Source organism: Drosophila erecta, unplaced genomic scaffold (assembly GCF_003286155.1).
Source record: "Drosophila erecta strain 14021-0224.00,06,07 unplaced genomic scaffold, DereRS2 tig00000000-arrow-pilon, whole genome shotgun sequence".
Taxonomy (NCBI): Eukaryota; Metazoa; Arthropoda; class Insecta; order Diptera; family Drosophilidae; genus Drosophila; species Drosophila erecta.
In genome coordinates this window covers 22,243,399-22,271,029 of record NW_020825194.1, presented here as the reverse complement: position 1 = coordinate 22,271,029, position 27,631 = coordinate 22,243,399, and the positions used below count along the sequence as shown (strand labels likewise).

At 42.3% G+C, this 27,631-nt stretch overlaps 1 protein-coding gene across 11 annotated transcripts in view; it reads right to left on the bottom strand.

Annotated features, from left to right (window-relative positions):
* The window catches only part of LOC6553906 (dystrophin, isoforms A/C/F/G/H), a 136,006-nt gene that overhangs the window by 59,297 nt on the left and 49,078 nt on the right, over positions 1-27,631 (bottom strand). The window contains exon 2 of one of the 11 annotated variants that reach the window (XM_015154803.2): positions 10,517-13,254. The exons of the other annotated variants lie outside the window; for them this stretch is intronic. Coding sequence (XP_015010289.1) covers positions 10,517-13,096 — 2,580 coding nt within the window. The 5' untranslated portion in view covers positions 13,097-13,254. The remainder of the gene's footprint in view (positions 1-10,516; positions 13,255-27,631) is intronic. 11 annotated transcript variants of the gene reach the window in all.

The window sequence follows — 27,631 nt, the reverse complement described above, 5'->3', positions numbered from 1 at the left end:
ATACATACATACATACATACATACATACATACATACATACATACATACATACATACATACATACATACATACATACATACCCACAACATATAAATAGTTATGGTAAATTGTAGATTTTTCGGATTGAATTACCAGGCGATCATAATCAGCAGCAAGTTGCTACCGAAAACCAAACGATCGTTGGTCACCTTCTGGAATTCATGTTCGCCTGGTAATTCAAACCGAAAAATCTTTCAATTTGCCAAAAAAATTTACATTTTAGAGGCAAAATTGGAAGATTACACAGCTTACATATGTACATACATACACACATACATACATACATACATACTCACATACATACATACTCACATACATACATATATACATACATACATACATACATACATGCCCACAATATGTAAGTATTTATGGTAAATTGTATATTTTTCGGCTTGAATTACCAGGCGATTATAATCAGCAGCAGGTTGCTACCGAAAACCAAACGATCGTTGGTCACCTTCTGGAATTCCTGTTCGCCTGGTAATTCAAGCCGAAAAATCTATCAATTGGCCAAAAAATTTACATTTTAGAGGCAAAATTGGAAGATAACACAGCATACATATGTACATACATATGTACATATATACATACATACATACATACATACATACATTAATACATACGTACATACCCACAAAATGTAAATAGTTATGGTAAATTGTAGATTTTTCGGATTGAATTACCAGGCGATCATAATCAGCAGCAAGTTGCTACCGAAAACCAAACGATCGTTGGTCACCTTCTGGAATTCCTGTTCGCCTGGTAATTCAAGCCGAAAAATCTTTCAATTTGCCAAAAAAATTTAAATTTTAGAGGCAAAATTGGAAGATTACACAGCATACATATGTACATACATACATACATACATACATACATACTTACATACATACATACATACATACATACATACATACGTACATACCCACAAAATGTAAATAGTTATGGTAAATTGTAGATTTTTCGGATTGAATTACCAGGCGATCATAATCAGCAGCAAGTTGCTACCGAAAACCAAACGATCGTTGGTCACCTTCTGGAATTCCTGTTCGCCTGGTAATTCAAACCGAAAAATCTTTCAATTTTGCCCACAAAGTGTAAATATTTTTTTTGCAAATTGTAGATTTTTCGTGTCCATAGCCCTATAATTCCCAACTGGTTCTCGTGAGGGCTGTAAGGCATGTCTTCTAATTTAGAGTCACAAAATATTCCAAGTCATCTTTCTTACCGGTCGAGCAGTGAATGTAGTGTATGTGTAGTAGTGTATGCGTTCGTGATGACTGGCAAGATCACATTGACATCCCTCTTGAACAAATAACCAGGTAAGTGTTATTTATACAAGTGTTTGAAATTATGATCGCCTAATAATTTAAACCGAAAAATCTCACAATTTTGCCTGCAAAATGTTAATTTCTTTGGCAAATTCGGATTGAATCCGAAAAATCTAACAATTTTGCTTTAAAGTGAGTAGTAAAAATTGTCTTAAATAAAGCCTGAAGAATGTTTAACTTACTATCGGAACATATAGTTATTGCCGCTTTCAATATTTGTTTAGGAAACATATTTTCTTGTAGCCCTATAAGTCCCAAACTCTTCTAGTGAAGACTGTAAGGCATGTCTTCTAATTTAGAGTCGCAAAATAGTTCAAGAAATCTTTCTTACCGGTCGAGCAGTGAGTGTAGTGTATGTGTTCTTAAGTGTGATTACTTGCAAGATCACATTGGCATCCCTCTTGAGCAAATAACCAGGCAAATGTTATTCATACAAGTGTTTAAAATGTTATAATATTTATTTTAAAATATTTATTCATAAAAAATATTTAAAATGCAATATAAAATTCTTGTTAAGAAATTGATTACCCTACACTGAAAGAGATATATATTTTTATGTTTATTCGTATTACAAAGTGCTACTAGATTAATCTCGAGCTGTAAATAATTAAATAACTACTCTATTATTTTGTCATAATTATATTAGTGAGTGAGATTGTGAGGTCTTTAAACAAATTCCTCCATCAACTTTCAACTGATTAGCTACCCTAGTTCGGCGGAACAAAAAGCGAAGCCACAAAAAGCAAAGGCCATAAATAATTGCAACTAATTTTGGGACAAGTTTTTCGCACAACTGTCACAGATGTAAGCCAGCTGAAGGGGGCGTCGGAAAAGTGTGCTACGGAAAAACTAATAATGCCAATGACACACTGACATGTGCCGCACGCAAACATCCAAACATACTCGTACACCCACACACTATCACCACCATGCTGAGAGCACACATGACACATAATCACATAAAAGTAATGAACTCTACACATAAAGCGGTTGCCTGACTGACTGAGCTTTGCTCCGAATGCTGAAAGGGTCCTTCATCTCATAATGGTGCCACTAAAAGTCTGCGTTCTCCCTCTCTGTTTGTGTCGCTGCTGCTGTCTTTTTCTCTGTCAAGCGGAGCTGGAGCGTAAATGCAACATACAACAGCAACTTTAATGCTGCAGAAATAGCCAAGGAAATGGCTCGCAAAGCAGAAACATGAACAGGGATCGACCAGAAGGCATCTCTCAGACAAGCTGACCAAAAAAATGTATGGAAAAGAAGCCAGGCCAGCTGGAATACTAATCTTCGCCTGCACGGACTTTGTCATCTCCTGTTCGGGCGATGAAAAACTGCTGCGAAAAAATGTCCGAAAAGGAACTGGGGAAAATGAAGCTACGCAGAACTAGATAAACGAAGTCACGATACGCTATGAATTTATAAGGGAAGCTTAATAGAGGAACGGCATAAATTAAATGAAAACGAATTTCGATTTATGCACAAGATAGTAAACGTGTGTCATAAATGTACTCAAGAAAGGATTGGAATCACTTTTGAAGCAAACACCCATAAAATGTAGATGTCGGGAGGTAAGCACCTGAAAAAGTAAAATTCCAAGCTGTCATCATATACGGTCAAACTTGAAATTTCACTCAAGTCTTTCAAAAACTTTTAAGCCATCAATAACCAAACTATTTCTTAACTGAAATTCCACACCAAATTCATTAGAGGATAGAGAATGCTGAAAAATTTCAACAGCTCTGAGCAAGCAACTAAAGCTTTATTAGTATGTATGGTCACATGTCAGTGACGTCGTCATGTTGTGGCTAGCGGTTTCACCTCCTGCTGCTCCACATCCCCATCCTCATACTCCTGCATCGTGCATCCTGCATCCTGGCAGCCCGTGTCCGTGTCCATATCCCCACATCCCAACCCAAAATCCCGCTCCCTCATACGCGTCCTTGTGATGTGGTCATGTCATTGCCTCGGCATGCTGATAAAAATTTTTAACAAACTTTGAGTTAACGACAGCACCACTCTACTGAGCGTGTTGTGTGTTGCTGGCCGTTATCCTCCATCCTCAGGAGCAGTTTGAAAAATGGCCAAACACTATTAGCTTTCTGTCGGAAAGCGGCAGCCATATACAAAACATAAAAGAGAAAACTTGAAAGCAATACAACGTCTAAAATATTAGTTGCAACATTTTTCGTGTCATAAAACTTTATTTTGTTGGCAACCAAAGAGCTAACAAAATAATAAAAAAAATCGTCATAAAATCTACCCGAGCTGGCGGAATTCCATCACAAAAATATAAACCAAATGGAAAAATAGAATCACAGAAGAGCACCGATTTTAATGCAGATTTGTGGTGACGGAAAAATGAATGATATTACTTGACAGGAAAATGCAAAACATTAGGTGCAAAAAATTAAACCTTTTTTAACTATTTTTTCAGCACTCTGATCCCTGACTCTCATACTTTGTATGCCAACTCACTGGGATTTCATTTAATCAAACCTTGCCTTTTCCCTATCAAGTCAATGTTTACCTTTAATATCCGTTTGGCAAATCGAATTCCTCTTTTCTCCCCATAACAACAACTGAGTATAGACAATACCAAAGACTTGACGAGTTTTTCCTTCTCCGTTTGGCTCAGCTCAGCTCTGTTTTGTTTGTTTCTTTTTCAATTTTCCACACAATCGAGCACGACACAAAGACAATGACAACACATGGAAACTATGTGACAACTATTCCGCAGCTGTCACCCCCGAAACGAGGAAAACTGGGAGCGGCCAGCCCCCTAATCCAGTTGCCATAAATAAGGAGACTTTTCAACACATTAAACACAATAAATCCCAAACAAAAAATACACAGGCGAAAGCGCGTCTGCTGAAAACAGTTCGTTGACAAATGTCAACACAGATTGGCAAAGGAAAATGGGCAGTGGGCGGCTAGCCTCCAGGAAAATGCATCAAAGCTCCGGGAGTAATTGAGTGACGATTGTTGTTGCCGTTGAAACAAAGCCACAGCACATTCGCCAGCATTAGCGGGGATTGCAATTATCCTTGTGCCTTCTGTGCCTGCACTTTCAACTGACAAAAGCCTAAAAGTAGGCACTGAAAATGATTAACAGTCAGGCTTCCATAAAGCGACCGTGGCATTATTCAGCTGAGCACTGTCGGTGCATAGATGGACCAATGGTAAGATTTATCATTTATTATTTAAATTTATAGATGTTTTCCCGATAATAAACTTGTAAAGATTAATAATTTGTAGACTCCTATGAATTATTAAGTAGCAGTAGCTTAGATCTGCAGCAAGTGGAATGCCACTTTAGGCAGGAATCACTTCCTCTATAAACACACTCGACCGCCATTTTGACTTTGATGCAGTGCACTCGGAAAAGTCAAGTTTTTCTTTTTTGCCTCTGCTTCTGTTTGCCTTGCTCTCTCCTCTTTCGTTGCTTCCATTGTCTACTAATAATACTTAAAGTGTCAACATTGCACCGCCTTAAAGTGTCCTAAGCCTCAGATCGAAAATAGGATAAAGATAGAATCCCTGTCACCGCCCAAGTGAAAGTTGGCCTTAAGTGAAATTGACATTTAGGCCGTAAATTGCACATCGATGCAAATGGTGCTCCTCTTTTGCAAGTTTTTCGTTCAATTGAATTCAACTCTTGTCATCAGGCAACCCAATTTTCAGGACATAGCACCGCCCCCTCCTGTTTCTGTTCACATGTGACTGGATGGAAAACATGCAAGGAAGCAATTTCTTTTTCTCCCATTCCCTTTTCCCATTTTCTTTTCGTTATTTTCCTATTGTTCAGCACGGCCATGCACAATTCAATTTGGCAAAAATGTAATCGATGCTAAGATGTGCAACGAAAACAAGTCAAGGGAAATATAGGGTTTCATTTCGTTCTTGTGAGTGGCAGTGGGTGTGTATTTGCATGCAAAATAGGAGTTTGGTGTTTTTTCTGAGACGATAAATGAAAGGCGGTAACAGAATTATGTGTCACCTAATGTCTTCTTTGAAACGTTGGTGGATTCAATGCGTATGCACTGTAAAACGCAGAATAAACGTTTTTCAGTTTTTAAGTTGTATCATACACTGAACTTTGGTATGAAATATATTATATGTTGATGTTTTTCTTTTTGGCCTCCCCTTCAGTATGCGTCTCAATATTAATTAATATAGCATATTGTTAAAGGCATTTTTCCACTGATATTTCGCTCTCAGCTCGAGTTTTCCATTTCTGACTTCATTAATTTCCCGGCAACATTTCTCTTAATTATGAGCCAGCACACACGTGCACACATCATTAACATCCTGGAGGAAAGGAATGCCAACGGAATCTTGTTTTTCCCTCCTCGAATTCAATTGCAATCAATCAAAACCGATGCGTTCAATGTTCCCCAGCCGCACACATGGACATATATTTTTTATACGAAGATATTTGAGCACCTTTCACCTTTCACCGCAGTTAATGGCGGTTCCATTCAAATACGCGAAATGCGAGAACCGCAAACGAGTTGCGGTCTTTTGCACTTTTAAAATTGTGGGCGGGCCACTGGCGGGGGCGTGGTAGTGGTAACATTAAAGTAATTGCTTGCAATTCGATTTCATCAAGCACACAGAAAAGCCAACGAAGTTACAGTAGTATTAAAAGGAAAAAATTGTAGCTCGAATCGCATTGTCAGTCGGCTGAATATTCGCATTAATGAAGCTGCCATTCAAACAAACAATATGGCGGGCAAAGAGGTGAAAAAATCTGCTGAATTTGAGGCAAGTGCAGGGCCATTCAATACAAAATTGAGCTGTTGCATATGCTCAAAAATCGAGTTGGGGAGTTGGGGGCGTCTGAACAAATTGCAAAAACGGCGTCTGCATTTCGTTTACTGCGAGCAGTTTTTCAGATTTTTTCACCTGCCTTCTTCCCTCCTTTTGTTGTATCAATTTTCCGACGCCATTTGCATAGCACTCGCCCCTACTTCTCCCATTTCCTTGCACCAATTTCCATCGCAGCCCTTTTCACCCAGTTGCACCTGAAAAACGCCCCGAAGTTTGTTAGTTTGTTTGCCGGCGATGCTGCTGCTGCCAGAGAAAATATGTCAAAAATCAGCACGGAAAAAGTGGAAGAGACAAGGATCTGCCTTCGATTGCCTGCAGCTCTCATAACAAGAAAAGAGACGGAGATAGAGAGCGAGAGGGAAGCCAGCTACGCATATGCACTTTGCTGTGTATTGCATATGACGCCCTGTCAGAGGCGCCTGAAAGTATGCAAACAGTCTCGTTTCGTCTGCTGTCGGCTTATATCTCCCCGCTTTGGAAAACAAAGTGCTAAAAAAGGGGTAAGAAAAATAAAACTTCGCCCTGCTTGTCTGATCGTTAACTTCTCTTCCAATCGAGGATGAGGTTAATCTTTGCAAAACCACTGAACCTATTCGAAAGCCATTTTAACGAAGAAAATATGGCAGCAATGCCCGTTTCCCACTTACATTGTAATCGTAATTAAAGCTTTAAAATTCTGTAAAAAAAGTATACCTAACGACAAAATAACAATAATTACGAGTAGTTGTATTGAATTCGTTTTCAGAATCTTTCATGCATATCACATAATTACATGTTTTATTCAGCAATGTTCTTATTTAAGATTAAACTTAAGCTTATATCCTTCAAAGTAACTTACAGCTTTTGTCACCTGGCTCGAAAACAATTAAGTTGAAATTGGGACATTTTTAAAATTTAATTTGCAGTTGTCTCCGGGGACTGAAAAAGTTGATTCAATTTCACTTGATTAAGCCGCCCGTTTTTCGGCGGCTCAACGCCGTTGCTGTCTCCCTTGCTCCCTATCTGCCTCTCTCTTTCCCTCTGCCTTTGACTGCAATGTGCCGTCCCTCTCAGCCCGCAAGTAATGAAGTGCTTTAAATATTAAAACCAATTTACGCGACAACATACGCGTGTTATGACGCTTGTTACCGGACTTTTGTTGGCCGCTTTTCGTTGGCCACTGTTTTTCTTGTTGTTGGGCCACCGAAAAGGGAAGCAGCTGACATATTTCCATGGACCCAAGGGTCGGTGGTCCATGGTCGATGGTCCGGTGTCCCTGTCCAGGTCCTGTGTCCTGGTAAACTTTTGCAATTAATCAAGATAGGCCGGTCGGCGGAATGAACATCGCCATTTACATGGAACCAACATATGGCTTGCTATACTCGCGCTCCCTTGCTCCCCCGCACGGGTCTGTTTCCCTCTCTCTTGCCCTGGCCTGCCACGCCCCTCCCCAGGGAAATCTGTAGGTGTGTGCATAAGAGCGTGTTTGTGTGGGCGACAAAGATTAATAATAATAACTGCGACTAGCCCAGCGGTTGGTCAGCAAGTGGCATAATCATGATTTATGACACGCAATTAATAAGGGACATGGTCAAGGGGCGGATCATCGGACAGTGGGCGTGGCACCACGGCAAACACGGCGTTGAGCCTCCAATTGAAAGCTGTTGACAATGGCAATCCCACCATTGCTCCACCTCCCCACTTAGCCACCTGAGTCCTGGGCTTTCAGCGCTGCACATTGCAATTATTTTAAGCACGCACTTTGCTGGTTCTTTTGCGGTTTTAATCAAAAAGCGAAAAAGTACCCTTTCTGCAGGTCAATCAGCGGTGAAATCAAAGCATATATATTATTTGAAATACACATACAAGATATCTGGGCAATGCCTTGGATTCCACTTGCCGAAAAGCAGCAAAAGTGTGTATTAAAGTTCATAGGATGCATTGTTACTTAACCAACTGTAACTGATAATTATTAAAACTGAAAGCAACATGTCCGTTGTTTTATTCAATCGACGCTATTCCGTGTTGAATCCATTCAAATTGGCTTATGTTGCCCAGTGTAATTAACCGCAATGTCCGCTATAGTAATTAAAAAGTTATTTTTTGGGTTTTCACGCCTCCGCAAACAGCGCACACCCATACAAACACCCACACAGACACAAACACAAGCACACGCACACGCACACAATAAACATTAAAGGCCGCAAAATTGCATTTGTTAATTGCTCGGAGGCGAAAAGTGAATTCCGGGTCCTGGCGCGGCAATCCTTCTGGTTTATAATACCGTAGCGGCGACCGGTCCGCTTTTGTTGTTTGCGGAGCTAATTAAAATAAATGTCATTCGGCCATGCTGTCAATAGTCGAATAACCAAAATGCTTGTGGGTCCAGTGGACGTCGCGTTGATTTTGCACTTCATTTGCTAAACAACATGGTGGAAAATTCGCAAAAGTGTTCGGGGAAGGAGCGGAAAAATGCGGGCGCACTGTTGCAGAAATAATTACTTTGTAATGCAAATTGTAAATTGTGAATTGTTGTGCAGTGGAAATGCAATTACTTCAGCCCAGCTTAATTGTTTGCAATTGCATTATGAGTAGCATACTTTTCGGCAGCACTGTGTGTGTGTTTCATGGACAGCATTCTACTCTTATTGTTTGCGTTTTGTGTTGTTTTGTTGGAAAAATACAAATACCAACGCAATCGCCTAAATGGAATAACAGGCCAGCCTCAGGCCTCAGGTTGTGAAACTGTTTGGCCCAGAAATTGTCTCAAATAAATGGCAATTTATTCCCTTTTGGAATTTTGCAGAAAACACAACATTTGCATTCATTTTTAATTGGCCACTTCATGTTTCAGTTATGCTGCAGGAATATCTTTTGCAAATTGCCAAAAATGAAGTAAACGAATGTGTTTCAGAGCTGTAGCAAATACCTAAATACAGGTTAAATTAATAAAAACATGTAACAAACTGGAAATTACCAAGTAACCAACGTGTCTAAAAGTGTGCAAAAGAATCGGAAGGTCAGAGCTCGAAAGTGCATTGTAGTTTACTAGAAGGCACCTTTAAAAATGCTTTTAAAATCAAATATTAGTGAAATTGTAAGGCATTCACATAGTTGAATCAGGGCAGGCAAACTAATCAGGGCAGACATATAAACTCCAATATGCCCGTTCATGCGTCCCCAAGGAGTCAAAGGACTCCAATACGTTCACACATGAACCCTTTACAGTCACCGCTTGCCAGACCGCATACATTTAAATCAGGCCCAAACCCCAGAAAAGGCAATGAGCAATAAGACCGGGCCGAGATCTTCGTGCCCCGACAAAGCCCACAATTAGAACTAGTTTCCATTTGTCATTAGCAATATTGTTTATGCGAGTGGAGGGACACGAAATCCAGGACCTGAAAGGGTGACCGAAAAGGTGTTATTAAGACGTCGACAGACATTTCCGCCTCACCCTCGCCTGGGACTTGATTTATTTAGCATATCAACTGGCAGGCTGATTTGCCCTCTGATTATCTACATTTGGCAGCTTTCCCGGCCCGTCTCACTTGATTACTTGGGCATCAGCATCAGCATCACAGCTCCGGTGTGTGCGTGAGGCAGGCTTTATGGCCTCTATGTGCCACCAAGAAATTGTCGATTAAAATTTCAATTTCGGCCTGGGCGAGATTAGTTTACTTGCTGAGCGAAATGACTTTGTAGTTTATTAAAATTAATTGGCTCTGAGCAAATTTGGTGAAAATTGATGGAAATTGATCCACGCCCCACTCTCCTAAGCTGAACTTTCTGGGTCATTAACTGATTTGATGGCTTTTAGCCACACAGAGTGAGTGCACGCAGGACTTTTGGCCAGACGCAGATAAGCGCAATGACCCGAGCCTGGTCACTCCGACGATGATGAATTATGTAAGGCAAACGGCAATAAAACCGTATCTGATGTACATGTGATTTTATGGTTGGGTGGGGGGTGGGGCTTTTCTTAAATTTATTCGCCATCATGCTTGACTTACTCATTAAATTGCAATTTTGCGTAACACACATAGGGCGGAACATACCTGCAAGATAAATAAGGATTTTAAATTAGCAATACATATAGAAAGGCACTGGGGAGTTGGGAAAACTGATTACGCCTGCTGCTGACATGGGGTTCATAATAATTATATTTGATTTGTGATGTGTGTTCTAAGAGCTTCTGCGCAGAATTCGTTAGGTTTAGGGACCACTAAATCTGATAACTGAAACATTTAAGGTACATGTGTTTATTAACTGATAAGACCAACATTACTGGGGAAGGGTAGTGCTGAAAGGCAAAGTGAAACTGCCATCGAACCCACCTGACTCAATCGATCCTGGCTGTCGATTATGTCGATGAACAGCCGCATGCGATCGTCGAGGATCTGGAATCCGTTCCTCGGCTGCAGGAGCAGGTTCTGGACCGCCTCCCGGATGCTTCCGGGAGTCGTGCTGCAAGAACTGCTGTTGTCGTCGCTGGCGAATCCGTTCTGAATCTGCTGCTGCTGCTGATGGGCCGGCAGCTGCTGCTGCTGATGCGACTGGTGCTGCTGCTGCAGCTTCAGCTGCAGCGAATGCTGCCGCAGGGCCTCCGAGCACTTGCGCAGATAGTCGTAGGAACCTTTCGATTTGTACTTGTCGGCCATGGCCTGGAAGCTATCCAGGATCTCATTGAAATCGGTGATCATGGGCGCAGTGGAGGGCGTGGTGGTGGCGGTCGAGGGCGTGGTCACGGATCCCAGCGAACTGTTCGACTTGCTCATCACCATCTGCTGCAGCTTCGGGGAGGTGCTGTATGGGGAGCTGGTTATCACCCGGAGTTCCGTGGTCAGCGAACTGCCGCCGTTGGCCGCCAGACTCTTGAGGCTGCTGCTGCTGGCGGAGCTGGGAATCGCCTTGCTGGGACTCAGGGCCTGCAGGTCCTCGCTCATGAGTCGCAGATTGTCGGAGATTTGATGGAAGCTTTCCGAGGTCACCAGGGAGTGTTCCCTCTGCTCTAGCTTGCCATTGCTGCTGCTGGGTATTATGCTGCTCTTGGGTCTCCGACGCGTGGGTATGCCATTAGTTTGGCCATTGGCTACTCCTCCCGCCGCCGCCGTCGTCGGTGTTTGCCCACCCACTACTCCGCCACCCGGCGTGCCGGACGTAACATCTGGCATCTGGAGCGGTTTCGAGATGAACGAGTCCAGCGTCTGCGAGCTTGTCATCTTGGGCTTGTCCACACTCTCAGGTATTTTATTGGCGCGTATGGCATCGAGGAATTGTCTCAGTTGATCCGAGGGCGTGGGCGTGGGCGTGGCCTCCGGTTCTGGCTTGCCAGTTGTATTGGAAGCCAGCAACGATTCAGTGCCATTTCTTTTTAGGGTTGACGTGGGTTTCAGGACATCCTCGGGCATGTGTTGCTGGTACTCCTGTCGCATACTGCTCCTGATGTTGTCCAGAAAGAGTCGCAATTGATTGGAGGGCGTTTGGGCCTCATTGGCCTGGCTGGTGGAGAGAGAGGCCAGTGACTTGCTCACAATCTCCGGGGAAATCATATTTGGCTGAAAGTTGTTATTGCCGTTGCTGCCAGTGCTATTATTGCAGCTGGTCGGCGTAAGCAGGTTGAGATTCGTCTGACTTTGCTTGGCCAGTTGCTGTTGTCTTTTCAGCTCCGAAAGTAACTTGGCCTGCTCGGAGTACTTGCGCACACTTTCTGTTATGGTTCTTAGCTGCTCCGAATAGGCCCGCAACTGGTGCTCCAAGTACGCCTGGTCTGGAGCAGGTGCAGGTGCAGCATAGCTCAGGGGCCTGCTCTGCTCGGCTTTGCTGCCATTCTCCGCCTCCTGACTGCCGTGAAAGCTGATGGAGTGTCGCATGGTGTTCACCTGACTGCCGGCCGGACTCATTAGCATATTGTCCGCACTGCTGCTTTTCTTGGGACTCTTTTGGCGGCTTAGTGTGCCGTTGTTATTGCCATTTCCATTGGGGAAGCGCCTCAGCGGTATGGGTGGCGCCTCAGCTTGCAGGCCCCCATTGAAGCGGTCCAGGCTTCTGGGTCGCTGGGTGCCATTGCCATTGATGTGGCCATTCATGCCAGCCTGTTGCTGTTGCTGCTGCTGCTGCAGTGGTGGCCGCGGCGTGCTCTGCGACCTCCGCGGCACCACTGGAGCTGCCGCGGGTTTCCGGTGCAGTGGCACCGGCGGAGCGGGCTGTCCATTTGTGGGACTTTGTCTATACTGCTGGAATAGTGCCGCATACAGGGTCTCCTTATCGCCGCCATTGGCCGTCGCCGCTGCCGCTGTAACCGCATTGCGCAACTGTTGCTGCTGGCGGGATAGCTGCAGCAGCCGCTGCTGCTGCTGGGCATTGTAGTCCACGAAACTGGAGGCTGGCGCCCCGCCCACTGCGATGCTGTGAGGACGTTGCTTCAGTCCGCGCAATCGCGATGGTTCCGCGTACTCGGGCATTTCATAATTGCCAGAACTTGCAGATGTGGCTGGCGCTGCACTAGACATGCCTGCTGGCACACTGGGCGCCGCTTCTGTGGGCGACGGGCTGTTGAGGAAGGGATTATTGCCCTTCAGTGCGATCGGCTGGGCAGCTCCGGGCAATCCGGAACTGGGCAACATGCTGGTCAGTTGGGGCGGCGGCCCGGGAGAGCTCTGCAGGGCCTGTTGCTGCTGGGTGGTGCTACCTGGATACAGTAGCGATTCGCTGATGTGCAGGTCCAGTTCGTGGGCGTTGGGCTTCGCGTAGATGGGGTTGCTTCGGGCGGGGGGCGTGGCCGCTGCGGGATAGCCGGTGATTCGAAAACCATTCATATTGCTCGTTGGCTGATGCTGATGCTGCTGCTGTTGCTGCTGCTGCTGCTGATGTTGCTGTTGCCGTTGCGCAGTCTTGGCCGTTATCGTCGTGGTCATGGCGCATTCGTTCCCTTTGGCCCGGCCATGAACTGTTCGTTAGCCAATCGAACCATCAATCAATCAATCACTCAGATGGCTGTATTTGTATTCGCTTTTTTGACATTCAGTTTAATTGCACTACAAGGTGCAATTAGTGAAGATTAACTTTAAAAGTACTGGACACGGACGGAAAATGTATTATTAACACATTGCATTCAAAAGAGCATGCTTAATTTTCGTACTCTTATGAATGAATGTGAACGTTTTTGTGGCAATTATTATTACTTTTTGTTACATTTTATTATTATTTTTTATTTAATATTAGTATTAAACCCGTTGTTTGTAACTACTGTTGCGGAAAGTGTAAGCAATTCTGTCACTTCAGCTACCATTGCACGGATTTCATTTATATAGAAAACATTAACATTCTCTCATTTCAACATGTTATCCCACAAATAATATCATTGAATAAATGGGAAATATATTATGCAAATAGCATCGGTAATACATTTTACATGAAAATAATAACCTAGCAATTTGTTCAATACCAATGCCAGAGGATTTGCATTGTACAAATGCAAATTTCCATTTCGCATTCGCATTAGCCAAGTCAAATACCAACCAGAACAACTAGAGGCAGAAGCACTAAAGGGAAAGCGAATTTCCAAGTGAATTTTCCCCAAGTTGACCAGGAATTTGCGCACTGAAATGTTTGAAAACTTAAATGTTAGTTGCTGCGGTCTCTTTGAACAAAACTATTTATGACAATGTGTGCGTGAAAGGGTGTGACCCCTGACCCCTAACCCCTAACCCCTTTTCAACCCCAAGCCCTGCTTCTTCGAATTGTCAACAGCAGGGAAAACAATGGAATGGAAAGCATTTACACGCTTTAGAGCGTAAATACACCATTAAGGGAAATGATACCCGGGACGGGGGAGTGCGGTTGTGTGGCTTAGAACTCGGCGCAAACATAAATATTTAATAAAAAATGCGCATAAATTATAACACACAAATTCGAGCTGAAATAAGAAAAAGCAGCAAATGAATGCGGCCGAAGGGAAAATGGCCGGGAAAGCGGAAAGGACGGCCAAAACAAGCCATAAGGGAAATACACGCGAACATGTAACAAAATGCACATATGAATATGGAGATAAAGCGAGACGGCGCGATGAAGGAGTGAGACGGGTACAGAGAGTTACATGTGCCGAGTGGGAAGATTAATTTTCGTGGAGACTGTATTACACTGGCCGAAACTTGCTGTTACAACAATTTCGGGAATTCAGCTGGTAACACAAATCAAGTAATATATTCTGTTATTCCAAAAGCAATTGAAAGTAAATAAGGAGGAGCAAAAAATCCTACCCAACATAAAAAAGTGTAAATTATAATAAACAAAAAGCTTAAGAACGGTCTATTTGTGTTATGTTTATCGAATATGTTTGATCCAATTAGGCGGCGTCTATTATTTCGAAATGAAAAGTAAATAGTGAGTGGCACTTGATTTCAAGCTGGCATTAAATTAATCAGTTTTTGATTACATATCACAAATTAGTGTAGCTCAGTATACATTGGCTGACCGAAAAGCAAACACTCATGTCACCTCTGCAAATTCCAATCAACGAAAATCAAACGGCAATTTAACAAATATTATTCCCCCAAGAACCATGTCATGGATGCCCTCATCACAAACACCAAGAGGCCGGAATTTGCTAATCTACTGTAAATTCATTTGCTAATGTGCGAAGTAATTCCAAAATTCAAAATGAGTGCAAACAAGGCCAGGCCTTTTTCGAGCTGTGTAAACACCGAGAAGAAGAGCTGCTGCACTGTGATGCACTTTGTCAACTCGTCATGCTACGTGCTCAGCTGTCTGAACTCGGGGTCCTGGGATTCCCCGTCTCCCCGGCTTTGTGGTTTATGGCTAGCTGTGGAGCCAAAGGTAGAGGAAGCCAGGACTTCTTCACATGGATAGTGTGTCAGTGAGCTAGGACAGCGAGGGGTTTAAGGGAATGAGGTGCGGATGGCAAAAGTAACTTGTATCAACACTTTAGCACATGCATTGCCAGCTGAAGAGACCCACTTTGCACACACACGTGGGCACCGGGAGAAAACTGGCACCTCTTTGGAGCTTATCAGCCGCAGACAGTAGATATACATAAGTAAGGTCCAAAAAGAACCAATGTAAGCCATATTTTTGAACTGGCTTTGCCTCCAAATATTATAAGAAATTATTACATTAAATAGTAAAGCTGTTTGGAGCTTATACATAAGTAAGGTCCAAAAAGATCCAATGTAAGCCATATTTTTGAAAGGCTCCAAATATTATAAGAAAATTATTAAATTAAATAGTAAAGCTGTTTGGAGCTTATACATAAGTAAGGTCTAAAAAGAACAAATGTAAGCGGTATTTTTGAACTGGCTTTGCCTCCAAATATTATAAGAAAATTATTACATTAAATAGTATATATGTTGTACACATACGATCCAAAAAGAACATCAATGTAAGCCATAGTTTTGAACTGGATTTGCCTCCAAATATTATAAAAAAATTATTAAATTAAATAGTATATATGTTGTACACATACGACCCAAAAAGAACATCAATGTAAGCCATAGTTTTGAACTGGATTTGCCTCCAAATATTATAAGAAAAGCAAGGAAAGTTACTTTAAATAGTAAAGCTGACTTTTGCAGAGATCCAACAAAACTGTCTATATTTTCCATGCTTGCTTTATATTTTAAGCGCACTAACCAGACTTTTCCCCCTGTGTAGACCCACCTGCTGACCCTCCTGGAGCATTGCACCCTGCAACAGCGCAGGGCACACAAAATGCCAGCCATCGTCTTGACATATTTGGGTTAGATTTGCTGCTCTTGCTCATTAGGAATTCCGACTAAATTCTGGTCGTCCGCCCTGCGCCTCCTGCATTTGCCTGCTAATGAACATAACTCTGGGAGGATTCCTTGCCCACAGAAGGCCGACAGACAGCAGGGAAGTTGTGCGAGCTCGGGTTGTTTGTGTAAGTTTTAAATTAATGACAGCATATTTGCTTGCGGCCCGAGCAGAAGAAAAGGGGAACACAGCTGCTGCTGCTGACCAGAGCGACTTGAAAATAGATTAACAAAAATTAATGTTATGCTCGGTTTCCAGTTCTGCGATGCGGAATCAGGTCCTGGGCCCTGGAAATTAAATAAGATGTCCTGTCACTGCCACGAGCCCAGTGTTTGTTGTTTGCCAACTGTGGCTTTGAGTGTGTGGCTGATGAATCTCCCTCGGTTTCCTAGGTTTCCTCGGTCTTTATCTGCCCCAGTGTCTAACGAGGAATTTGATTTAATTTGTGGCGAGCAGTGTCTTGAGCCGAATCCCTATCTGGTTTTTGCCATCATTTGTTTGCATTGTTGTTCGTGGTTTGTTTGGAAAGCGAGTTTTCAGTTGGCAAAGATAAATAGCCCAAAGGACGCCTTTTAAGGAAATATTCCTCGAGTTACACGACCTTTAAATGTCACTCTTTAATTACTCCACACACAAGATAGTAATGCCAACAGGACTCCGCGTACTTCTGCTCCAAATATATATTCGTTTTCGAAAGCATTTTAAAATCGAATTTGGTGTTTGGCAAGTTGAATAATTGAGTTTTCAATTTGCCAGCGGTAACCGCATCTTTCGCTAATAAAACCCACCATAAATTAATTAAAAGACAACAAATTACCCAGACACATGCTGATGAGAAAACCTCATTCAATGATTTTCAATTAGTGCTGAAACCTAATCAAACTAGCTGCAGCAGCAAAATCTGACCGCAAGGCGGTTACCCGATGAAAAAGGATAAATTGAGGGGTATGGGTAGCGGCAAAAAAGGAAGAAAGAAGTGTAAACCAAATCCGAAAAGCCGGGCAAAACTTTCATTTAGAAGAAAAACCAATCGACTGAGCGGAAAACCCGAGAAAAAAGCAAAGGAGCAAAAAGTGAATCCTCCGACGCATTCAAAAGTGAAAAGCTGCAGGAGCAACACACAGGCAAACAGTGATAACAAATGAACACGAGGAGCAGCAAGGACCCGCAGCTAGCAAAAAAAAAATGGGAAAAAGGACTCCGTGCTTGTACTACACGCCAAGGGCCAGGCTCAAACACTAAGCAAATAGACATGATAAATTAAAAAAGCAGAAAGCAAAGCAGCACAAGCAAAAAAGGAATGAAAAGCAAATAACGCGACGCATTGCACGCAAATCTCAAGAAAAGATTACAGCAACTCCACCTACCCGCCCGCCCCTTTTCAATCCCCCTCTCCCACTCCCACTCCCGCAAAGGGGCGTGGCAGGTGCGGCGCTGGCCGATGTGTGTTAAGTGGCATGCCCCAAAGGCGTCAAGAGGCACGCAGGATAAATAACAAACGACACTGATAGAAGGCAGGAGCGAGTCCCAGCGAATGGGCGAAAGAGGACGCCAGCCAGGTTGGGGGCGTGGCAAGGGGGTTGGCGTCTAAGCCCAGGTGGGCGTGGCTGGCTTGTTTGGTTAAGCCTTCCAGCAGGTGCCAGCGCGTTCGAAGCGCCAGCGATTTGCCATTTGCATAGTCGGAAATATGCTAGACCAGCAGGGTTTTCAGGTGTTCAATTAAGGCAAATGTGTATTAATGGGGAATTTAATTATTGTTCACTTTGACTTTTTGCTGCTTTCGTTCAGGAAAACCTATTACCAATAGCAAACTATTTGCACTTCGATAAGGAACAACATATTTCGCGTGTTTATGACTCAAAGAGTCCGAATACACAAAAAAATAAATCCATCTGTAGGAAATATAGGAAAACATTGAAAACGCGTTGAAAAAAGTAACTTAAAATAAAAGCAAGTATTCTTTTCTGACCGATACAAACCACCTGACAACCCTGTTTGCTTGGCAATTTATCAGGACGACACCTTCTGGCCAATAGACATAGCCAACATGGCTGATACTAACAAACCCATGGACGGCACCGACATCCATAGATATATAACCATGCAAACACCTAGCAAATACGCAGCCAAGTGAGAAATGAAGACGAGTTAGTTAAGAAGGGGCAAACTGGGAAAGAGTGAAGCTGGGAGAGATAAGCCCGCTGCAGTCACCTCAAGCCATCTGGCCGCCCCGGATGTGGGGGTGCACGGAGGATCCTGCAGGACGACGGCATAAATCAGGATGTACATATATAGACATGAAGAGAGTGAAGGCAGAGGATTGAGGGACAAGGAGCAGGGGACACGGCACACGGGACACGGGACACGGGAAGCGATAAAAGACAAAACGGGGCAAGGAAAGCGGTCCAAAGGCAACCGGCAACACTAATTGAAAAGCAAGGTAGAATTAATGGCTAGGGAAATGTAAGCGCTCCATAAAGTTTTTCCCTGCAAGAAGGGAAGCCCATGGTAGACGGCCAAAGAAAAAGGAAATGCCAAACTAGAACGAAACGGTACTTAAGTTAGCCAATTTGGAGGCCATGCAGTCACCGCATTTTCCCCTAATTTTCCATTTCTCTCTCTTTTCCGCCCCCATCATTGGGCACCGAAATAAGTTCTTTCGGTTGGACAATTTTATTAACATTTAATTGAAATAGCCAAACAAGCAACAAATGAGCTGCCACGGGCCATATTCGTTGATAGTACAGTGCGTAGCAGCACTATAACACCAATATAAAGAAAAAATAGGTTTCCACACAAATAATCGAACAGATAAGAATCAAAATAATATCGTAAAATTTCAACATCCATATTAGTTATAATACCTTTGTGAAACTCTTTTCCTAGACACATATTCTGATCATATTCGACATTTACTTAATCGCTTGACACGCACTGTCCACCGCCTGGAAATGAACACCGATTTAAGCTAGTTAATAAGGCAATCAGGACTCTTAGGCCAAGAAGGGGCGTGTCTGTGCCGTTCCAGGCACTCAACTGAAAAGTTTTAATCCGCTAAAAGCCAACCGAAGTCGGATTATGGGCTTTTGGCATGCCATTGATAGGTTGTTCCACTGTAGCATGTCTTTGTGTGTGTGCGTATGGGTTTTATGATGATGAAGGTGTGAAAATGGAAAAGGTGTGTGGGTTATAAAATAAACTCTTAACGGAAGTTATAAATAAGAAATAAAGCAGCCAAGACGGAAGGCAAGTAAGCAAAACTTCAAACAACAAATTAAAGCCTGCTTTAAACACACAAAAAAACAGAGGTACAAGCACACTAATCAGACGAAAAGGCAATTAGGTGCAAATTTATTTGACTAACCTTCAGTACATAATTCAAATCCTTGCTCGAGGGCACTTGCAATAAAATTTAGTATATGTATGCTCCAAACGACATAAGTTATGACAAATAGGATTGAGTACTTTAAAACAGCCGCATTAATGCAGTATTAATAGCAATAATCATCTAGATAATGGCTTAAGTTCAAAAGAACCATAACCGAATTTAAAGGCCATTTTAGGCAGTTCCCTTTTAAAGGCAGAACGCAGTTATTTATTTATTATGCGACCGTTTCTTGGGACTCCCAGCTGGACATTATAACCTGATTATGTCGATAATAAAAGTTCTGGGACGAACGTGGATCGAAAGCAAATTTCAAACTTTGGGAAAAATGAAAGAAACTCGTTAAATAAGGAAACATTAAAAGAGGTACTATCGAAACTTGAACTATTTATGAAGGACCGAACACCTAATTGAAAGGAGTGGATGAAGACGGTTCCATTAATTTTCGACGAATGGAAATGCTCGAAAAACTTTTCTGTTTGCCGTTTCAATTTTCGCCATTTTCTTGGCATTTTCACGCTGCTGTTGCTGTTGCTGGCTGCGAAAAACTTTTTTGCCAGCGCAAATAAAATCACAATAAACTAATTGAATTCAGCAAATCGTTTTCCATAGCAGTGGAATGTGGAGCGAATGGGAGCAGTGCGCGAAATTAATTCAATTGGCTAACAATAATAATTTGCACAATAAAAACGGCAACAATTGAATGAAGCAGAGGCGAAACTTGGCCAGAGATTTAATCACACAACGAAACCCCACCACACTCCCTTTCTTCCTCTGACCAGCTGTTACGTGATTTTCTCGAAGGTCCTGTTTCCTTTTAAGTGCCCGCCGCTGCCGCTGCCAGCAAAGCAAAAGTTTGCCTTACTTGCTCCTGGTAAATTAATGAAATTGTTATGCAAAATCAGCCACTGCTGGGAAGGGAAAATAACTACAACTAACAATAACTAAGTTGAACGTTCAATAACAACAAATTTCGAACAACTAAAAGCGAAGGAATTCGGCAGGTGAAAGATGATAGTAAATGTATAATGGTTTTCGCAGATGCTCGCAGTATTTTTCCGCCGTTGCAACTGTAATCCAAGTGTTCACTGTGGCATCTACGCAATATCAAGCTAAAACCACTCGAACAAGCGCCTGACAAGAGTCCTTTTTGTGGCTCTCCCTTTTTCTTTCTGTGTTGGGCTGCCTCGGGCACGTTTCTCGGCTAACTGCTTACAAGTCCGGTTCTGTATTCCCTCAACCACCCAAGAGTATCGCATCTACCATGTACATTTCATTTTTATACGGTATACGGCTACAATGGCGCTTCCCTTTTCCTGCTACAACACTTAAATCCCAATTCGTTTCGGGTGCAGGAATCACAGCTCAGATATCGGGCACATGGATGGACGGTGGGGGAGCACTTACTTAACATGCATGTATGGATATTTTATTGATACGCAACTGTGAGTGCCGCTGGGCGATTGGACACAAGGAGCAAGGAGCAAGGAGCAAGGAGCAGGGAGCAGGGAGCCAGTAGCAAGGAGCCTGCAAAATGGAAAAGTGTGGGAAATAAAAATGAAAATGTGTTGCGAGGCCTTTAATGCGTTTCGCAAGCATTTCGGGTTCTTGCCTCGAGGAGTCTTACGCACACAAAAGTGGAATGGCCCAATAAATGGCCATTGGCCAGAGACTAAAAGTGGGATCACCCACACTCGACACTCGATTTTCAGCTGCAGTCAGCTGGGGACTTTCGCTCGCAAGTCACATGGAAAACTCTTTGAGTTTCCACTTCCTTCATAAGCCTTTCACTCGCTAACAATGTTATGTTGTGAAATCGGGGCATTTAAAGACAGGAGATGAAAGTCACTAAAAGCTAAGGTCAACTGTCCAGTTTTGTATAAATATAAAAATATAAAAACCCTTTACTAAATTTCCTGCTCTGTAAGTATTCTTTTGTATTTAAAGTATAAAATAATATATTAAAACACCTAATTCCTTTTCCATTTTGATTTTTAATTATTATTATTATTATTGTAAGTGTATCTTGAGTTCAATGTGTTCCGGCAAAAAGTACTTTTACCACTTTTTCCAGACTCATGCGTCAAGATTGTTCATCCATCTTCCTTCGCCAGGATTTCGGCACCGAATCGGGTACAACAATCAATAAAATTGAAGATTTGCCTTTTCGCCCAGCCACACAAAAGTCATGCCAGCTGCTGCCCAGATTCATCCTCCCCAAACATATATATATGTATATATTGGTAGACTCGTATATAGAATGCGGTGGTGGGGGGGAGCAGTGTCAGGGAATTTGCAAATGCCGACTGATTAATGACGCAATAATTGTTGGCACACGCAGCCTGAGCGATGGATGGTCGAAATGTATTTAAGTTGCTGTTTTGTTTTCGCCCAAAGGCAAACAAAGTGTTAAAAAATTGACCTTCGGCCGACAATCGAACAGACCATCGGGCAAAAAGGATCAATGGCTGGTCGTTGTTCAGGCCATTTGATGGGATTATTATCGTGTTCTTAGCCCTTTTGGCATTTGATTTTGCGGAAAGCTTTTGCCCGGCTCCCTTAAGTTCCATTTCGTTACGTTCAATTTACCAAATTGCTACAGTGGCAAATGGAAATTTCAACTATTTTCCCATTGGTTTTTCTATTAGCGGTTCGAAATCTCTGGGGTCTGGAATTCGGGAGCTTCAGCTGAGACGCTTAATGATGATTTATATTTGCTTTGAGCTTTGAATTGGTTGGTTAATTAAACCAGTTGGGCGGCTGGGGTTTTTCGGGCGTTCCAAATGAATTTCAATTTCCACAATGATAAGTGGCATTTTAAATGGTTTTCTGATTGAAACTCATTGAAAGGCGTCCTAGATAATGATCGCTAAGTAATTCAACTAATGTTTATTTCGGGGTTGGTTCTTGGTCATTGCACCATTGAATCTAAGCCAAACGGAAATTGATTGATTGACAAATAAAAGGAAATCTGGTTTGAGATTGAGCATTATTTGTAAGGTTGCTTAAGTGAGTATAAATTAGTTGCAACCGATCACCTTATTTCCTTTCCTTTTTATATAAGCATAATGTGTTCTCTGCCATAGTGCAAATCCCTTTAGGACACCATATCCCCAAGCATATTTATACATATATATAATCCCACGCAGCGTAAACAAAGCATAATTAGCAAAAGAAGCAGCTAGAGGGATTGGCTCCTCTGAAGGTGTTGAAAATTACCCATTAGGGGAGCGGAGAACGGAAATGAAGTACAAATTTTCTAGCTGCTGCGATTTATGTCGGCAGGGATCCCAAAGGATATTTGCCGGCGAGCCGACGTGGGACGAGATGATGCAGGTGAAGTCGGTTGCCAGGCGCGCTAATTTGCTAAGCTCGCTTACACATTGGAACTGGCTAAGGCACAGCCCTGCCCCCCGAAAATGGGGATCCCCCAGGGAAGATCCTGCAGAGGCTTTTGAGGTATTATCATTAGAATTTAAATTGCCTTTCGCCGCTGGAGTTGCTGAAGTTGCTGGAGTTGCTGTAGTTGCTTTCATGGCGTCCTTAAGGTAAGGGCAAATAATTTGTGGCGCCACCGCCGGCATGTTTTTTATGAGCTTATTTACCCTTCTGCCTGGGTCTCTAATTTAAGCGCCTTTTCTTTAAGCTCTTTTATCTAACTGAATATTTAATTAACCGCACAACGAGAGCTGTCGGTGGAAAAAGTGAAAACTGTGTGGCGAAGCATACGAAGTGACAGCGAAGAATTGGGTTAATCCGACTACAACTAAAAATATTATCCGAGTTGAGACAAAACTTTTTGGGGGAAAACTTCATTTCTGGGGTTCTCTCGCACGGTTTTTACACAATCTTTATCTTATTTAACTTTTATTATCTGGGAGCGTGATAAGCCTTATCTGGCATGTGTTTCGTATGGTTTGCTGCTCTTTCTGCCGCTGGCATTTCCAAATAGTTGTGAGCCTTATCACAACAACAAGCCACAATGGTCCAGTCCAAAGGCATCAGAGTCACAAGTCAGCACCACCCACATTTTGTGGTTGGAAGGGCACATCAGCCGGCACCACCCAACATACCCCCCTTGAACCACATGTCGCTTATAATCTGCTGTAACTTTCTGGCCCACTCTTAACTGACATTTTTCGGTTTTGCGGTGCTGTTCTGTGACTCTTTTACGCTAATTTGGCCAGCTATAACATGACCAGAAGTAATACGACTGTACATAGAGACTTTATATTACTTTGGGATTTATTTGTGTCGTAGCCTAGGAGATGACTTTGAAATTTTGCTGTGGATTTAATATCTCTATGTGTCTGGTTGCCGTTGTTCTTATTTTAGCGCATGTCTGGAACATGTTTTTCTGTTTACATTTGGCATATCTGCTTTTCTTTTTTTATGTTGATATTTTTGATTGACAATCGCGTGTTTGCAAAAATATTTGCGGAAACGGTGTTCTTTTAAAACGAATTTTCCACAAATTTGTAGTATTTTTTACTTAAAATTCAATGAAAAGTAGAGAATGACTAGTTTTCATCATGTTACATAAAAAACTTAATAGCAATATGAGTAATTAAAGTGTATTTCTTTCAGTGATGTTATATGACCCAAGTTTCCATTTTCTTGTTTTTATTGCAGTTCCGCAGATGCTGTCATGACATTTGCCAATTGTGAGTGAATTGTGTCGACAATTTTTCGTTCTGGCCTCTGGAAAAGAATTTCGATTTTTCTTTCCCTTTTTTTTTGTATTTTGGTGCAACTGTCGGAAGATTGTGTTGATTTATTTGATGAAACGTATTTCTTGGTGGAGCTTCCAAGCCAAATATTGATGGGAATGCAAATTCTCGGATTGATAGCACTGGACATAAACAAATGTGCGGAGGTGCTAATTTTGAATGACACATTTTTAAACTAAGCCAAAAATGCGAAAAAATTCTTTAAAGATCATTTCTTCTTGCCTGGCTAACAAATTGAATCGAATCATTTGATCATAAATAGTTGGCCAAGTCAGCTATTAAATAAATATCTGACTTCTGGTTCAAAAAACAGGAGTGTAAGCCTAACCACTGAGGTTATTTAAAAGAAAATTATTTTCAGATTCACTGAGCCATCATCACTCATTCTAATCCATCTTAAAACTGCCCTTCAAAACATCCAAAACCAAGTTAAGGCCTAAAACAGACACCCTTGTGAAACTCGCTTTTAATTCCGCCCATACTGAGTTTTTCCACAAATGATAATGCATTTTTAATATGCACATAATTCTTGTATATTTTTCGCAAAAGGACAAAGATATGAAAGACCTGGCGCAAAAAATTACAATAGGACCTAGAGAAAGAAAAGGGCGCGGAAAAGCGCTGGGAAATGCGGTGGCAAAGCAGAATAAATAACATTTAGTGTGAGCGTTGAGAACATGCGAAAATGTAGTTAACATTGCAAAACAGTAACGAATGAAGTGGAAATGGAATTGAAAGCGCAAACACACAGACACACACACACACACACACTTGAAAGGGAGGAAGGACTTCAGCACAAAAGTATGCAAGTGCTAGACAAAATGTCCGCGAGCGAAAGAGAGGGGAAACAAAAATAGAAAGAGCCGGAGCATATTTTGTGCTGTTTTATGTCTGCCTCGGTTTCTGCATTTCCAGCTGCATAAAGTTCGCATTTAATTTCGTCGGCAACCCTTTTTCACAGACTCCCAACGTTTTTCCTCAATTTTTTGTAGTTTTCCTTATTTTTTTTTTTGGTCGCTTTTCACAAATATCTCCTTGATGTTGTTGTTTTTATCCCATGTTTGGCCGCGTTTTATCATTTCTAGAGGCACCCACACACATAGGGCCATGCAAACCCCATAAACGTGTCACAGTGTCTGTGCGGCGTCTGCAGTTTTCCCACTTTCCTATCCCCATTTTCCAGCAGCTCTCATTTTTTTTTTGCTCGAAGCAAACAGGAAGCAGTCAGCCCAACACTGGCACAAATTAAATGCAATAACACGAGAATGAAAAAATATAGAAAAACGTAAAATAAAAGAGAGCCAAAGGAGTGCAGACTCGCAGTTGCCGCACCGGAAATGCTGTGCAGGATAAAGGGGAGCCGAGTCCTGCGGAATGGGACGGAACTAGTGCCACGTTCAAGCAATTATAGTCAAAGTGAAGTTGTAATCTTTGGTGGCTCTCTTGCAGATGGCAATGACAAATAACTTTATCTGCCATGCAAGAGAAATGGCGGCGGAGGAATGCTACAAGTATCCTTGCGGAATTTACACACGAAATTGGATGCCTGATTCTGAGATATGCGAGGTGGAGTGGATTGTAAAGTCGAGACGCGAAACATAAATTTATTATTTATGAGCTACGCTATTTTAGAAGTGTGCCGTGCGTTCCATTAAGAATAACACTCATTGCACATATAAACAGAGAGTAATTGGCGTGATAGAAAATTAACTCTACTTTGCTTTCAAATGGTTGAAATAAATGAACTTAGCTCCATGTATGCCAATTAGGAAGAGAAACAGAGAAACTTGGGCTCAAATAAAATGTGGAAAATGTACTATAAAATTAAAATGCAGCTCATCAATCACAAGTCAGCCGAGTATTTCCGTTCCAAGTGTCCCATCATTTTCACGATTCGCTGATCCTGGCGAGGCTCAAAAGCATGCAACACTGATGATTCTTTTTCGCCGCTTCCTCGCAACCGCCAGCTGACAAGGGCCACTTGAAACTGGCTACAGTGGATTCAGGTCCACGGTACTCATCGGGAACTAACCATCGCGCACACATCCGCATGCTGTGGTCAATCCCGTCCAAATGGGGATGGCAGAAAAGGGAAAACAGGACAAACAACAAACAGGACCAGCAAAGCCTGGTCAATCGTCGGCGTTGGACGTTCAACGTCCAAGTCAAGGACCATTGCCTTGCCCTCAAGTGGAACTCCGACCTTTTATTTTTGTTTCTATGTAAACTTTTGCTCCGCCCTTCGCTTTGCATTTGTGGGCCCCCACACTTCACGTTCTTTCCCCGGCTTTCATTTTTTGGCCACGCTTTGCGCGGAAATGTAAATTAATTGGTCTAACAAAGTGCACTTCAATTGTGCTGCGGGCATGTGTTGTTATAGTTGTTAGTTTACGTGTTCTTGTTGGTTGGGTTTTCGGGATCCGGGAGTTTTTCATTTCTGGCCGGGCGGTCATTAAAGTTTGGAGTGTTCCTAATGCAGCCAGCATAACGTTTTTAAGCGGTTGACTTTTTTGACATCTCCACAAGAATTTGATGGTAATGGGCATTTAACAAATTTAAAATTGAGAATTTGTAGAACGTGTTGTAGTTATTAAAGAGTTCTGTCAATGGATAGCATTTGGATTTTACTCTTACAAGTCTTGAGCAGTAATTCTAAATTAAGATTATCAATTTTGAAAGCTCTTGATTTATTTAAATTATTTTTTTACGATGATAATTGCTATATATTGATTTGACTTATCCATAAAATATGGTTTAGCTGCTTAAAATGCAAATGTAAAGTATTAAAATATTTTCCTTTGTGGTAAAATAAAGTTAGTCTCCATTACTCCCACTAACTTTAATAGCGTGTGTTTAATAGGTTGCATTTAAATACTCATCGAGCAAGCAGCAAACCTAGAAACTTACTTAATGAAGCACATAACGAATGTGAAAACTGTTTTGATGGCAGCCCACGAACGGCGAGGAAATCCGATTCGCTGATTATAACCTATAACTAAACAGACAATTAATGGTCGAAGAGCTGCCGGCCAAAATGTCGAGTTGCGCCACTAATCAAACTACTTTTCGAGGAACCCACGCAACATCAACATCAACAAACGCTTCAGACAATCGGTCAGACAATTTCAAGTGCTTCTAGCACACAAACTTCAAAGCCTACGCATTCCGCTGTTATTTGTTGTGAACTTGTTTTTTGTTTTTTGTTACTTGTTGCTCAGAGGCCGCTGCTTTTGTTTCTGCTTTGGTTTTCTGGGCTTCAACAGGTAAAATCCCATGCCCCACACGGCCAGAAGAAAATAAAAAGAGACTTGACAAGCATTTGGAATCGGCGGGTTGACATTTGTTGTTTGGCCCGAGTTCGAGCTGAGTGTTGACCAATGTCGTCTCCCACACCCAGAGTCTGGTTTTCCGGGCTCTGCGCCTTAAAAGTGTGGAAATCTTACCATGAATGAGCATCGCCCCGACTCGCGACACGCTCGATTGTGTTGTCATTTGATAAATAATCGGCTTTCGCCTTTCCCCCACCCAACAATCTTGTTTTTCTA